This window comes from Pavona decussata, unplaced genomic scaffold (assembly GCF_977016875.1).
Source record: "Pavona decussata unplaced genomic scaffold, jaPavDecu1.1 SCAFFOLD_114, whole genome shotgun sequence".
Lineage (NCBI taxonomy): Eukaryota > Metazoa > Cnidaria > Anthozoa > Scleractinia > Agariciidae > Pavona > Pavona decussata.
The window spans coordinates 3,675,850-3,690,369 of record NW_028145528.1 but is presented as its reverse complement, the minus strand read 5'-3'; the positions used below and the strand labels follow the sequence as shown (position 1 = coordinate 3,690,369).

The 14,520-nt window shown below is 36.4% G+C and overlaps 1 protein-coding gene across 6 annotated transcripts in view; it reads left to right on the top strand.

The window, feature by feature from the left end:
* The window catches only part of LOC146470279 (zinc finger MIZ domain-containing protein 1-like), a 46,883-nt gene that overhangs the window by 15,377 nt on the left and 16,986 nt on the right, over positions 1-14,520 (top strand). Inside the window, exons 1-2 of one of the 6 annotated variants that reach the window (XM_085122360.1) lie at positions 2,865-3,419; positions 12,782-13,014. The exons of 2 other annotated variants lie outside the window; for them this stretch is intronic. In XM_085122360.1, coding sequence (XP_084978486.1) covers positions 12,882-13,014 — 133 coding nt within the window. In that variant the 5' untranslated portion in view covers positions 2,865-3,419; positions 12,782-12,881. Of the gene's footprint in view, positions 1-2,864; positions 3,420-12,781; positions 13,015-14,520 lie in introns of those variants that run through there. 3 more of the 6 variants (XM_085122358.1, XM_085122359.1, XM_085122363.1) reach the window with 3 other exon arrangements.

The following is a 14,520-nucleotide window of genomic DNA, read 5'->3' as shown; positions in this document are numbered from 1 at the left end:
TTCGAGTAATAAAAATATCAATATTATTCGCGATTCATGGGCCTATTACTATTCAAAAACGCTAGCAAAGTTTTAAGTTTGCCTTTCTTGTTAGCGAGAAATTAGATTTAGCCAGTTGGCGGGTAGCTCGTAACTCAACTCACGGATGTTTCATCGAGAAAGGTATGTTGCAGAAATGATGAAAACTTCGAACGAAATCCTTAAATTAGATAGCGGGATAGGCTGTCTTATCTATTGCGAGACTCCAGTTAGATACATCACCATGTATTTTCCGGCGAAAGACTCTACTAAAGTTTAATACGTGAAATAGACCGAAACATGTCATCACAAATGAAGAAGAAAAAAAAGAAGGCGTTTTTGAAGTATTATCAGTTGATACGTTTCGGCCTCAAATCCTCTCGTATAAACCGGCTATATACAGCAGTACAGGTTTTCTTTAAAACCATTGTTTAAATATTTAAATTTGCAAGGCTCGGTTTTCAATTCCGTTGATCGGCATAAACGATAAAAATGGATTTACTTTCTTCGTTTTTCTTATCCGTTGTGATTTCGAAGATGAGAAACCAGTTTTAAGTACGCGCAACGTCGTGTTTTCTAGATAAAATACCAACTTTGCTTTTGGTGTGTATAAATGAAATTTCGAGGTTTTAGTACTTGCTCACCACAGATTTAATAAGCCGCAATAAATTTTTGTCTTACTCACAGCATAACTTTACTGACTTCCAAAGAAAATAAAATAAAAAGGTAAATAATAAAAATATTTTCTTGCGGACATTTAGCCCGTGATCGTGAGATATATCGCCAAAACAAACTGTACAATTACCGAAAATCGTTTTCCTGGCTTATCAAAAACAAAACAGAGATCAGAGCATTTTGGATCTATTTAGAATCATTTTCAAATGCGCTTCCCATGTCGTGTGCGGTGACTGATAATGCAAAATTTACGGCTCAGTTATTTACCGATCTATTAAGGACTGGGGTATAAATCTCTTACGGACTTTGTAGGCCCAGATTTTGCACGACAAAAGCGGCCATTTTTCGATGATAAAAGCGAGCTCTTTTTTCGCTAATTCCCCCATTTATATTAAAAGAATGACCGTCCATTTATTGTAATGCAGACAGGAAGCTATTTCAAAGTAACCGTTGAACTAAGATTTGATGCTTTGAAAAAGTAGGCTGAAAACCCGCCTTGAATCAAAATCCGGCCGTGATTACCCATTACTTCCACTGGACTGTCAGTCAGTTTTAGGGGAATCGCCGCTAAAAAGTGGCCTTGGTTGCCGTGATGACTTCGCTCATGACGGCATGGTGACAGGGAAATAACTGCTACTTTTAAAGAAACAACAGTAAAATCGCCGAAAACCAGAAACGCTGTTACTTTCGCGAGATTGGAAATTTCTTACCGAACTAAATGAAGTGCACGAAAATTACTGAGTATGAGTCGCAAAAAGAATATTTGTTTTTAACCTCAGACATTCGGTATTGCGGTCACAAGAACACTGCTTTCTTTTGCAAAAATGGCTGGACGGTACTTTCCTGTTTTTCGTTCCGAAGATACATTTTGCAAATGAAATATGAGGCACGTCGACTTGGGCGCAGTAAACGAGGGGTTAATCGCAAAAGTTGCTGAGGGGAAGTTATAGTTGGGAGTCAATTTTATAAATAATTAACCTGATTCCAAAAAAAAAAAAAAAAATGAGTTCGTCCAGTCATCATGTTATTTCTTCAAGACATTTTACTACCTTCCTCAAATCTTCGAAAATGCAAAGTGAAGACTATGAATACACGTGCCTTGAGCGGACTGTTTTTGTCATCTCCTCGTGTAAACGGAATCTGCGAATTGTTGTGACTACTACGGACTTGTGACATGAAAGCCTGCATACTGGAACAGATGATGAACAGAGGCCCAGTTTTCAATGTATGTTTGTCTCATCGAGAAAAGAGTACAAGAGTTTTGCCGTGAATTATTGCACGAGTGTGTGCGTGAACCTTGTCACATTTGTTATTTGCTTAATTTTCCGCACCCTCTTAATAACGTGTCTTTTTCCACCTCGAAAACATTTTACAGCTCTTTGAGATAAGTGTATCACAGAGAGAAACCGATGCTTTCGATTTAAACGACCTTCAAGTGTGGTCCCCCAGGCTCAGAAAGGCGATCAATGCAAGAGGCGAATGCGATTCCCTCCTCGTACGTGTTCCGTGAACACCTAACAGACGTAACATCCTGTTGTTGTGGGCAGCCCCTGAAAAGGTGGGAGAGATACCATTCTTGTAATTCCCGCGGTCACACGTTAGGGTTGCGTGATCATTTCTATATTTATAGCTGTCTGATTGCCATGCCAGCCGTCAGCCAGCTAACACTGGAAGAATTAATGGCTGAAATCAAATCCCTTGGCCTTTCAAGCTAGGAAGTACATGTACAACCGATCCCTATTTCTTTTAGTGACCTTGTCACTCTACAATTCAGTGAAATTCGGCGATTTTGCTAAAATGTAACAGGATCTCTGGGATATAAAAATTCGAAGCGGTTCAATGATCTTTGGACATGTTCAAGCGGGGGAAATTTTTTTGCGTGCAACCTGGTGCGATGTTTAGTCGATTTCGAGTCACGCTATCGAAGATCATAAAATCAGAAATTCAAATCACGCGTGCTGCGTTTAGTGTTGACTAGCTGCTTTATCTGCTGTTTAAGCTCTGTTCGCCCGCGGCGATTGGTCGATTCACTTTCAACCTTTGTTCATGTCAATGGCCTCCTTGTTCGCTTATTGTTTAGCAATCTGCATACATTTTGTCCAATAAAAAGGTTCCCATCACGTGTGATCAATAAAAATAATAGCCAAGCAGCGTCAACTTGTCACCACTTGTCCTATCTGTGAGATACGACGCTCGAAATTCACGTCACGGGCTGACTGGGATTCCAGGCGATTTCTCGTCGAGAGCGTTCGTTCACTTGAACACGGACCAATTCGGTGTTTACTGCAAAGTATTTTTTGCGGTGTTTTACAAGTGCGTTCGGTGATTTGACCGGAAATTCTAAAGCGCGGGTGATTTTGTGTTGGCGGGTGATTGACAATGCGGTACATTTCAGGTGGCGTTTGATTGGTCGAACGCCGACATCCAATCACTTCGATTGCATGTGTGTCGTTTACAATGAAACTTGGCTTTTTGTCTGGGAAAGCCTGACCGGGCGAAGCTCTTCGAGTCTATATTGAACGAATTTCAAGGTTTCAGACGTAGTTTGCGATAACAATTGGACACCTCACGATTCAGGATATAGCCCACTGAAAGAGGAGGCGATTTCAAGGGGAATGATGTGAGCAAAAAGGAATTCTTGAACGAAATACGGACTTGTTTTCGGCAGGATTTACTCGAAAATTGGATTGAGACTTTCAAGCCGTACAATCTATAACGTGATGAACGTGAGTTTCTATCCTTCTTCTTATATGCTTGATGATGTATAACTTATCGTAGAATTTGGGTGAATAATTTATTGTCTGGAGTTAGTCTCGACGGATTCTCAGCGCTTTGAATTGGCAAGGTTTTTGACCTGCTGTCGGTTGTTGCGGCGACCGAGTTGAATAGTGAGTGGCTTGCCTGCGCGCGGCTTTATTTTGAACTCAAAATTTGCCGCTTCATAGTTAAATATTTTAGCAATTTTCCTGGAAAGTTAGTGGCGAGGAAATTTTTATGGCATTGTGAGAAGTTTGTGACCCGTGTATACCGTTAGCGAGACTTATAAACATAGCGGCGACTGGCCATGAAGAGATCGACTCCAGAGTTAGCTTTGTGGACTGCCGGCTCTTGTGCGTTCGTTTGTGTCTTCAAATTCGTCTTGACTGGTGGATCTTGCGCGTTTTTCGACGGCGTTGTTCATTAATCTGGCACTGTTGTTGAGCTTGTTGCGTACAACTTCGCTTAACTTTGCCTCTAAGCCCGTGTAAGATGCTGTACACACAACTTGAATTTACCTTTGTGTTAGGCCAGGAGAGAGTTGTAAACAGGTCTATTGTAGGAGTTGATTCAAATCTCCGCTCGAAACGCCACATAAAGGCTTTCGAGTTCCGAGTTTTGAATTGACTATTCATTAGTTTCTTTGCACGCGTGAATAACTCTTCTCGGTAACCAAACCAGGGCTTTACAGCTATGTTATTGAAGTTTAATATTGTGATCATGGGTATATGGTTAGTAATTTTCCCTGTGATAGTAGCTGTACATATTAGAGTAGCCCCATTGTGCTCAATCACTGTAGTGGAGGGATAGCAAAATTCTAAAGAACCCTAGCTGTACCACTTGAGAAGGCTGCAGTTGAATAATTTAAAGAATTTTGTGGTTTTCAGTCGTTTTATTACCCTAGAATTAGCCCATTCTCGTACAAGATTTGCCTAAGGACAGGATCAGCAACTATAAAGTTTTGCACTGATCAAACGCTTCTTATGCAAATATCAGGAGTATTCTCTGCTTTGCTCCGGGAAAAAATCATTTTAAGTTAGTATCGGCTTTGTGTTAATTCGCTAATCATGTCTTGTGCACTCGAACACATCTTTATTGCCAGTGAACTCACAGTGCCCTGAAGCCGACAATTAAGTGGAACTTCTAGACCGAAAACGAAGTTCTTTGATTTAATTTGCATTTCAGACCTGTGTCTTATGTTGATTTGCATTTTAGACAAGTGTTAGGCGCGATTTTCGGTGAAGGATTTGTTTTATCTCAGATACGAGGTCATCAAGTGAAGTTTGTCTACCGGGATCTTTGTATTTTGATCCGTCTTCCAATGTACAGGTGTCGAATTTCGAAGGCGAAATTAATTTCACATTGTGTGGAGAAAATCGATCTCTTTTTGAGGCCAGCCTTTAGAGGGCTTTGTCTTAGTTTTTTTTTTTCTGTATATCGACAGCAAATGAAAGGTGGAACAATAGCCGTATATTGCGTTTTGCCTTTTTTTTTATCTTAGCTCTTTAAATTTTGAAAATACCCTTCATAGCAATTGAATATTTAGAATGTTTTCCTCTCAGAGCACCATTGAGATTTTTCAGTGTTTGGAGGTGATTTAGGATAATTATAAACAATATTATAAACTTATTAAAATTAAGAAGATGTACTGTAAATGTACTATGATTAGAACCATCCTAAATTTCAAAACATAGTATTAAAAGCAATAGAATAGTCCAAGTTGTAAGTTTTTGTGAAGTCTAGAATTCCTTCAAAAAAGTCCTTCTTTGGAAGGCATTTAAATGTGACATAAATGTATAGTACTGCAGGTTACCCGCACCAGTATATTTTTTTAAATTCCTCATTTATAATTCATTTTTTCCCAATGAATCGCTGTAAAAACATTACAAAGTTATTTGCTGCTGTCTGCAACATAGGTTAAATATATGAGCAGACTTTTCTTATTAATGTTTACAATTTTTGTCAGTAAATCCATTCTTGGTTTCTGACGAGCTGACAATTTTTGAAAATTAGTAACATGATGATAGCTGTCATAACATAAAAAAAGCTTTGTAATCATGACTCTGCAAAATCTTTGCATGTTCTCAGCAAATTCAATCCAAAGAAAGAAGGAATAACTTCTTTTCCATGCAGTAAGTTCATTTAATGGCATTAATAATTATTTAGTCCTTGATTTCGAAAGAATTCCTTTGTCTCATCTGTTTACGACTGAGTAGAGATCTGACGTTGAATTAGTTAACAAGGAACAGTGGAGAACAGTTATTTTGTTCTGTACAACAAGATAGATTGTTCATGGTGTACTGGAGAGCTTGTACAAGGGATTTAAACATCAAAATGTTATAAAATTAATGAAAATGAGTTTCATTTTTACAAGGAATGATATAGACATTTGGGATGCTACGGTTACATAACATGGATTTAATTTGCATTTTAGGGATTGGAAAGTGGATATTTTATTTTTATGCATTGAAATCATGCACTGTCTGTTTGCTAGTTAGGAAGTGTTTAAACGTTTGTTGTTATATGTTTGCTGTGTACATTGTGGTGAACAATAACCCTGGAGAAGATAAGACAAGGATTAAGGAAGCGGTATATAGAATTAGGAGGCAAGGAAGAATGGGGTTGGAGGTGAAAATTGAACAAGATTGGGCTTGATTCCATAGAAGGTAATATGAACCAACAAAGATCCAGGGTCAATCCTGAACACATATTTCATGCTTCTTGAGGTAAAATCCTCTTAAATGTGTTAAGAAATGTGAGTTTCGATTAGTTTTGAAAGACAGCTTCATTGAAAGCTCAGGAGTAAAGAAGGAACTAGACAAAATGTTAGTCTTTGCTGTACTGCTAACAAGCTGCGGATCTGTCACATGAGTAGTGGACTTGAGTACTGTCAAAATGATCAGTGAAGTTTGTGCCCTATCCATGAATAGTGGTTGCTTAGATGAATTGGGTACACAGTGCAAAGATAACCTGAACGATTTTTGCGTTGATGAATCTTTCATTTTCTTCCTTGTGTAATGACCCTAACTATAATAGCTGGACGTGATCAACATTAAAGGTCTTACAATGCATTTTTTAGCAGTTTAATCTGGGCAGAAGAATTTGCTAGAGTAATGCTTTCCCCCCTTTTTCAGTGTGTAGGGAGGCAGCAAAGCTCTAGTGCTTGAAATAATTGATGTAATGGAGTGATAACTATTCTTCTCTCCAAGTGTTCAATTCAGTTATTAGGAGGGAAAATCAGTTTTTCCGGGATCAGTTTTTCTTTATACATTTGTCACCAGTGTGTTGGGTAGTTTTTTTTTTACAGGGAGGTATCATGTTACATTGGTTCATTCTAGAAAAATTATCCATTGTCTTATTGTGCGTATTGGGCCACCCATATTTACCGAGTAGTTTAATCCTAAGCTAGATTCAGCTGTACACCTATAGATACTTTTCTGGTGTTTATTGTATTGCGCAATGACATAGTGACATTGCACATAATCAGATTATGGCTTAAAGCTAAATATTGACCGTCAGTTGTTGCATCATGAAATAGGTTTTGTATTTCCATTCGAAGATTGTTATGTCTGCTCGTCATGCCAAGTTTGTCTGATTCGCTAATGAACAATATTACCAGGCTTGTTGTGTTTTTATCATTTGCATGTGCCTGTTTATTTTTCTTTCCATGCTATTGTTCTTATATTACCCCCATATGGTGGTAAAATAAACAGAACAACAAGTATTTTGTGACTTCCTTTTGGCTTTAGATGCCTGCATGCATGAAATCAAAATGAAGTCCTTGTATGAATTCATTAAATGCAGCTTTGGTTTCGGAAGATTGCTCAAAATTTGATTGATTGGTCATCCATGACTTGAATTATTAATAAAAGGTTCATTTTTTTTTGGTTTTGTTACTGTTTCCTTGAATTTTTGTTGTATTTTTCAAAATTTTGTTTTGGCATGACTGCCTAACGTACATGTAGCACATTACAGCTGTAATGTCTTCTTCTAATCTACACGTAGCTGATTGTGTGATAAAATTATTATACTGTCCCACAAAACACTAAATTACTACCAAGCAAAAGAACTTGGTCTTTTGGTTTGTGCAATTGTTGTAGTTCAATATAATTTTATACACCATGGGTTAGTTTTTGCTTTAATTTGTTTCTTTTTTATGTGGTGATGTATAGTACTAAATACAAAACAGAGAACAAAAATTTAAACCAAGGATAGAGTTAAAAAAAGAGAAGTACAACATAAATACTGTATAATAATGAAACTGTGTTTGTCATCTTGCTTGTTGCACTGTGGTGAAAGAAAATATATCATGTGGGAAGGTTTTCAATTTTTTTTTTCTTTCCATCTTGATTCTGAGAGGCGACTATTCTCAATAAAATTACATCCTTCAAATCGAAGAAGGCAGCTAGATTTAATTTTTAAATGCATTAAATTCAAAATTTTGTTTTTTAATGAATGTACGTGTACATGTATGTAAACCTTCATTGCTGTCAAATGTAATTTCAAATTCTCAAATTCTCTGCATATTCATATCACATGGTTACCTGTACAAATGGCCAAGTAAAATTGAATTACAGGCTTCCAAGACCAAGGTTAGTGTTGAAATAGCTTTTTAGAATTGAGGATGTGGCTTAAGTTTGAGGATTATTTTTATTGTCACCACATCCATTGGGTTTATTAACTTCTAAATCTTAAGTCTGCACCTGTATGTTTGCTGTGTCAATCATTTCTCAAACGTACAATCGTATCGTAGATGGTATTAATAGTAACTCATTGTAAACCAATGAAATTTACACCCATTGCTGTGGATAGTGTAAACATGTCGGGGATGTATTGTTTTTATGTAAAAACTGTTAAGCAAATGTCTAAACATTTTGCTCAGTAATTCAAATTTGAATTGAAAGATTCTTTTTGTTTCATAATCAAGTAAGTTCTGCTTGAGGATTTTTGATCAACTTTTCCCAGGGATCTGAGGTAAAGAGAAAAACTCGATGTTATATTCAGGATTGATCTCTTTTAGATGGAAGACTTGTCAATTGATACAGTAGACCTCTGTCAGGTTACGATCAGATATGGAAAAGACGATTTCCTTTTGATGAAGCCTAAGCCAGAATTGTTTAGTTTGCCACTGGTGGGTTTCTTTGCTAATTATTAGCAGTTAAGAACCAGATTCGTCACACCTTTGTTAATGATATTTCTTTAATGTTGAGTTTAACCTTTGCAGTGCCTGTAGCTACTGTTAGGAAGAGTGTTTCATAATTTTTCAGAGTCAAAAGTGCATTGTGGCAAAGCAGCTGCTAGTGTCACTTAAACACCTTGAACTGCCAACACCTACTTTATCTTATGTAAATTTCCAAAACATTTGCTAGGGTCCAGTACACTTAAACACCGTTGTTGCAAAAACGTCATTCTCCACTTTTGTGACTAAGTTGGGAAGCATGGTTTCGGAAGAAAAATTTGGGGCCAGGAAGCAATGGTTTGTATGACAAGATTCAATAACATTTTTTTGATTCTGGGAACTAAAATGTGCATTGAAAGTATGTTTGTTATCGGCTAAAAATGGGGAAAAACTTTGCTTCTATAGCAATAATATTTTTATTCCTAAGTACATTTGTACCTTTAATGAGCTGTACTTTTTGATATTCACTTTGCCTAAATTGTTAGGGCTGTCAATGGTATTTAACAGTTGACACAAAAAGAGAAAAGCGTACATGAAGCAGGGATTGTTTTTCCTAACACTGGCCAAATTATGCTTCAATACTGTCAAACTAGCCAGGGTTCCCATGCTCACAATAGCTAGCCAAGAAAATCTCTGGGCCTCTGCCCCTTTTGATGCCTTGGTTTGCGTTTGCCCTCTGTTTTCAAATCAAGAAACTAGGCCGGTTTCATTGAATTTGTTAGCTAGCCATTATAACTGATGCTTTCACCACAGGAAATGTGAACAATTGGACAGTAACAGATCTAGAGCCAGTTGGCTATTATTTTTTGGAAACAATAATTTTATTATTCTCTTCAGCTTTATTCTCTTTTTTCTCTTTCAAATTGCAAAAAAGTTATTACTTAAATTAGAGAATGAGACTAAAACTTTGTAGTCAGATCAAATCAAATAAACAGCTTAAAGGAAAAAAGAAGGACTGCAGAAAATAACTAAGACTGCAAGGTTCTTTTCCTTCTCGTTTTGGAAATGGTTGTTTAATGATGCTGATGTAAAAATTGATTTCAGTAACAGAAATACTGTGATGCAAATTTGGTGACTTGGGAGGAATTTGAAAAAGTATTTCACAGAAATCATTATGGAGGAGTTGAATTCAAAGTTTATAAACGTTGTGTGTTATGCATATTCAGTGACAGTGGCATTCAGTATTCTTGTGGCAACTTGTTTTTTGTATTAAAATCACAATTCTTAAAAAGTCTTTGTAGGTTTTCTACATGTACATGTGCATGTATATGTTGTTTTAGTGAACTTTTAATTGAAAGAAGTTAGCATTGTTACTGGAAAAGCTTTGAATTAAGCTAGCTTTTCAATAGGATTTCATGAGTGTAGTAATCATAAATAAACAATTTGTCATTGTGAACCATTATGGGTTATGATTAATCTTTGGTCTTTGTATATTCTTGAGTGGAAGGCGGGACTGAGAGTATTTAGTGAGTTAAAGGTAATGGCTTTTTGTTTTCCTACTGAGGAACACAACATAACCGGAGGGAAGCGGGGAGAATGGACTGGCTGTTCACATGCAACTGACTGTGTGGATTACGTTGTTTATTTTCAATTGTTTGCTCCTTTGACTTAATTAAGGAAATTGAAATAATGTAAGCTTGCACAAACACTGTCTATCAGTTTATAATGCCTCTTACATGAAAGCATTAGTTTTTTTTGTCCTTTGTTTTTGTTGCTAAGTGGCACGAGTGGAGAAAGGAAGGAAAAAGGTGGAAAGAAAGAAGGGAGAAAAAGGCTGATTTATCATGCCATTTGTTTTTACTTTGTTATACAGTGTTTTTTAAAAGCTGTCTCAATGCTTTAAAATAGAGGATGTTAAAAAGTTTAGTTCTAAACAAATTAGGACACAATGTGGGTTAGGTCCTAGTGAGAGTTCCAACAAATTACTGCATACATGTAGTAAATTGTTTTGGTTCACCAAATTTGGAAAAAGTTTTACTTTATAAAAATTTCAATGTAAATGAGATTATGGGAGAGTGCTGTTTAAATTAGCTTTGGAAAGGCACACTCCACAAGTTCGAAAGTTACTACAGTGTACCATCTAATATTTCAAAGTAAATGCCATGTATAGTGTACACGTACCGTATAGTAATGAGTAAACATAATTCTAAGTTATAATTTTGTCCATGTACAAATTGTAACGTTTGTCTGAATATCATTCAAATCACTTTCAAATGTAACTTCTGAAATAGATGCTATGGTTTGGTTATAAATTTTACTCTGCTGTTACAGTACATGTAAAATAATACAGTTGAACTTAAGTGCAATTTGAAGGTCCTTTGAAAAGAGTGAACGTTGAGCTGAATTTCATGGTGTCATGGGCTTGCCAACATTCTACTTACATGTATAATTACATTATGAAGATTCTGTGCACCACACCTGTATGATAAAACTATTACATGACTGGCCGTGATCTATTTAAGGACAGAATACATGTAAATGATGTCGTTTCGTAGTGTGACCCACACATGTGATCAGGGACCAGAGTCCATTGAACATTTTTTAAGCTTTTCCACTCCATTGTGGACAAATTTTAAAACAGATGTTATTTTTTTCCATTTACTGAGACTTGGTTGATGAAATGTTCTACAATAACTGTGACTTCAGTTAGGTTCAAAAGCTAGTAAGACTTTTATTAAAGTATGAATGATAGTACTGTACATATAGATCTGTAGCTTGGAAATGAATAGTTAATCTTTATTTTTTTGTTTGTGAGTCAGTAATTTACAACTTTATTTAATGAACACTGCACAGGGTGCTTTCGACATGACCAATCCTAGCAGTATGTAGGACATGTGGTATGAAGCTAGTGAAGTTAATCCTAGGGTCTTTCAGTAACTAACTAGAGTGCAGAAGGTCGTGGCTTCGATTTGGATCAGGGACGAGATTTTGGCTTTGTCCCATGCTTGCTACAAGATGGTTGTTTCATCTTTGTGATGATTAATTTTGTTGTGATCAATTGAAATTACTGTGAAACAACTATGTGTTTTTTTTAGATCATAATTTCCCACTGTGAACTTCGTTCAAGTTATGTTGTGATTTTCACAATAATTAGCATGTTAGTAATGATCTGTGTTTGCTTACAGTTTATGAAAGTGAGTTGTTAAGTTTTAAGGGTGCATACAAGCAGGTTCACCTAAAACGAGTCTCTGTTATAATTTGTATGAAACAACTAGACCCCATTTTGCTTGAAGTCTATCCAGTCTATCAAGTCTATCTGTTGAGTGTCAGATCATAGAAGATGTCAAAATGGGGTAAAAACCTCACTGATGTACACTTGTTGCAATTTTTGTTCTTACCAAATTTACAGATGCTCTTCTGTGTTAAACGGTTAAGTTAATCCCACAGACCCCTCCCATAATATAAATGTTTTCAATAAACAAGACACGGGGAGGAATAGGGGTGTTACTGTTGTGGTGCAAAACAGCGTAAGTTATTGTGTTACAACAGGTATTTTTATATGCTTCTCTAGAGAATCAATGGTGCAGCTGACTTCTTTGCCATAAAATCATAATGTTTGGGACTACTACTCACAATAACAACTCCACCAGGAAAGAAAAACCCTTCTTAAGGGAGAGAATTTCTTAAGACAACTTCTCAGCATTATCATAACTGTCTACAACTTTGCAACATGAGAGTCTTGGTTGTCCATGTGTGGAAGTAGTCTCTATGGTCTTGTTGATTTCAAGGTGCTGGTTTAGTTTTGTCGTGGGTGGTCGCTCTGATCATTGTACCTGCATTGGTTTGGCATGTACTTATTTTCACTAATCAGATTTAAAGAATATGAATTTGCAAACAAGGACACAGGCTTCTGGTTATTAAATGTTAATGTCGTGTCTAGAACCTGGTTCAACACTTGAAACCGATGCACAGAGAGAAATAAACAAAAAAAAGAAAAATCTGTAAATGTAAACTTAATTTGATACTTATTTAAGCTCATTTCCACTGGGGTAAACTTGAAATAAACTCTTTAAATTCCTATACTAGATTATTTGAGCAGATGGGCAAAATCTTGTCACAAACTAAAAACTTAAAATGTTCTATTATTAATGACTGAAACTCTTTAAACATAAAATTTTTAAACCTAACCAAGTGTTTTCATTACTCTGTTAGCTCTCTCCCAAAGCGCATAACCCAGTGGTGTTTTAACAAGTTTTGGTTACACTGAAGACAAACTACTGTGTTGTAATATTGGCAACTCTTACTCTTCAAAATGGGGGATTTCCCTCTAAATGGCCTGGGCGACTTCACTGGCAAGGCTATGGGCGACTTGGATGATGGTCTCTTCTATGGAACGGCAACAGCGCAGAGTCAACCGCTGGATGGACAGCATCTCACCCAGAACAGTAAATGGACCTTTTCTTTTTGACATGCTAATCTTGATTAATTTCATCTTAACTTCATGTAAACTTTAAAGTTTTTGAATGCTTCTAGCTGTACAGTAAGCCTGAATACTAAAGCCATATTTAAACTTGATAACCTAAATAAATTGAAATGGAAGTCAATACCACTAGCTAACATTAAGAGCAATGTTGTTTTTTTGTTTGTGTCAAAACATGCTGTCAAAAATGTAAGATTGATTTGGAGTTAGTTTGATTTTTTTTTCCTGCTCTTGGAAACAGTGCCTGGATCAAAGTTAATAAGAGTTCAGGGTTTTTGAACTTTTCTTGTAGAACAACAAGAATTGACTCAAGGAAAGTTAACCCTGTAGGAATTAAAGTGGGTGAATTGAACTGTGTTGGCAAGTCATCAACACCAGTTGGTTAAATGTGTTTAACTTGTAGACAAAGTGGTAAACGATAAACATAACATTTACCCCTGACATAAAAGAAAGTTTTGCAATTATAAAAGGTGCAGTAAATTAAAACGTAACAGCTCATTTCCGTTTCATTGTTACACTGATTATAACTGTTAGTCATACATGTAAACCTTAGCTAATAACTTGAATTTTTTTCGCCTTGCACTGTTCTTTTTGCTACTTCGCAGACTCTAAAATTACATAATTTGCACAATTATTTACTAAATTTGTTGTTAACAGTGTCTTTCGTGTAGTTCACTAAGTGGACATAAACAAGACTGTGTGTTAATTTTGATCAAAGCAGCTGTTTTGCTTCTGAGGCTTTTGTTTCCGATTATGGCCCTGTCAAGCGTATCACTCCTTTCTAAGCCACTCGGCAGGAGGAGAACAGTTTGGAGTGGACGCCAACCGCTTGTATGTGTTCTAAAGTCATTGACTCAGAGGGAACATTTTGTTTTCAAGGGTTTTGGGATGTCTTCTTTGATGGGTTTGAATAGGTTTTTGTAGGATAATGCCATTGAATGGTGTTAATTAATTCATCCTTTTAAAGAGCATGCATGTGGATTTGCTTGTGAAAATGACAAATTACTGACAATTGGTCACTATTATGTTCCTTGGTGTGCTTTGCTGGAATGATTCAAACCTACCATTAGTGTGGGTTTCTGCGGCCCCAGAGAATTAACGCTTTTCTTTTAGTGTATTTATTTTTTCACATCCTTACAATAGGAAGCTAATTAAGCCAGATACTTAAACAGTCATTGTTTGTCAAATCCCTTCAATATCATAGCCTTGCAAAGAGATGACATCTTCTAAAGTGCATTGTATCCGTAATTGTGCAATAAAACCAAATCTTGCTTTTAACCTGATTGTACTGTCCTGAGACTGGTCTCGGTTCTTGTCAACCAAAGACAAGTGTCGAATGTAGTCAAAAGACAATGGCCTTGCTTGTGGCCAGTGAATAATTCAAGACTAGTGGATAACAAAGACCATGTGTTATTTTCTGTGGTTAGCCCTTAATTTTGGCTGTTTTAAGTGCAAGATTGGGTTGATTTTC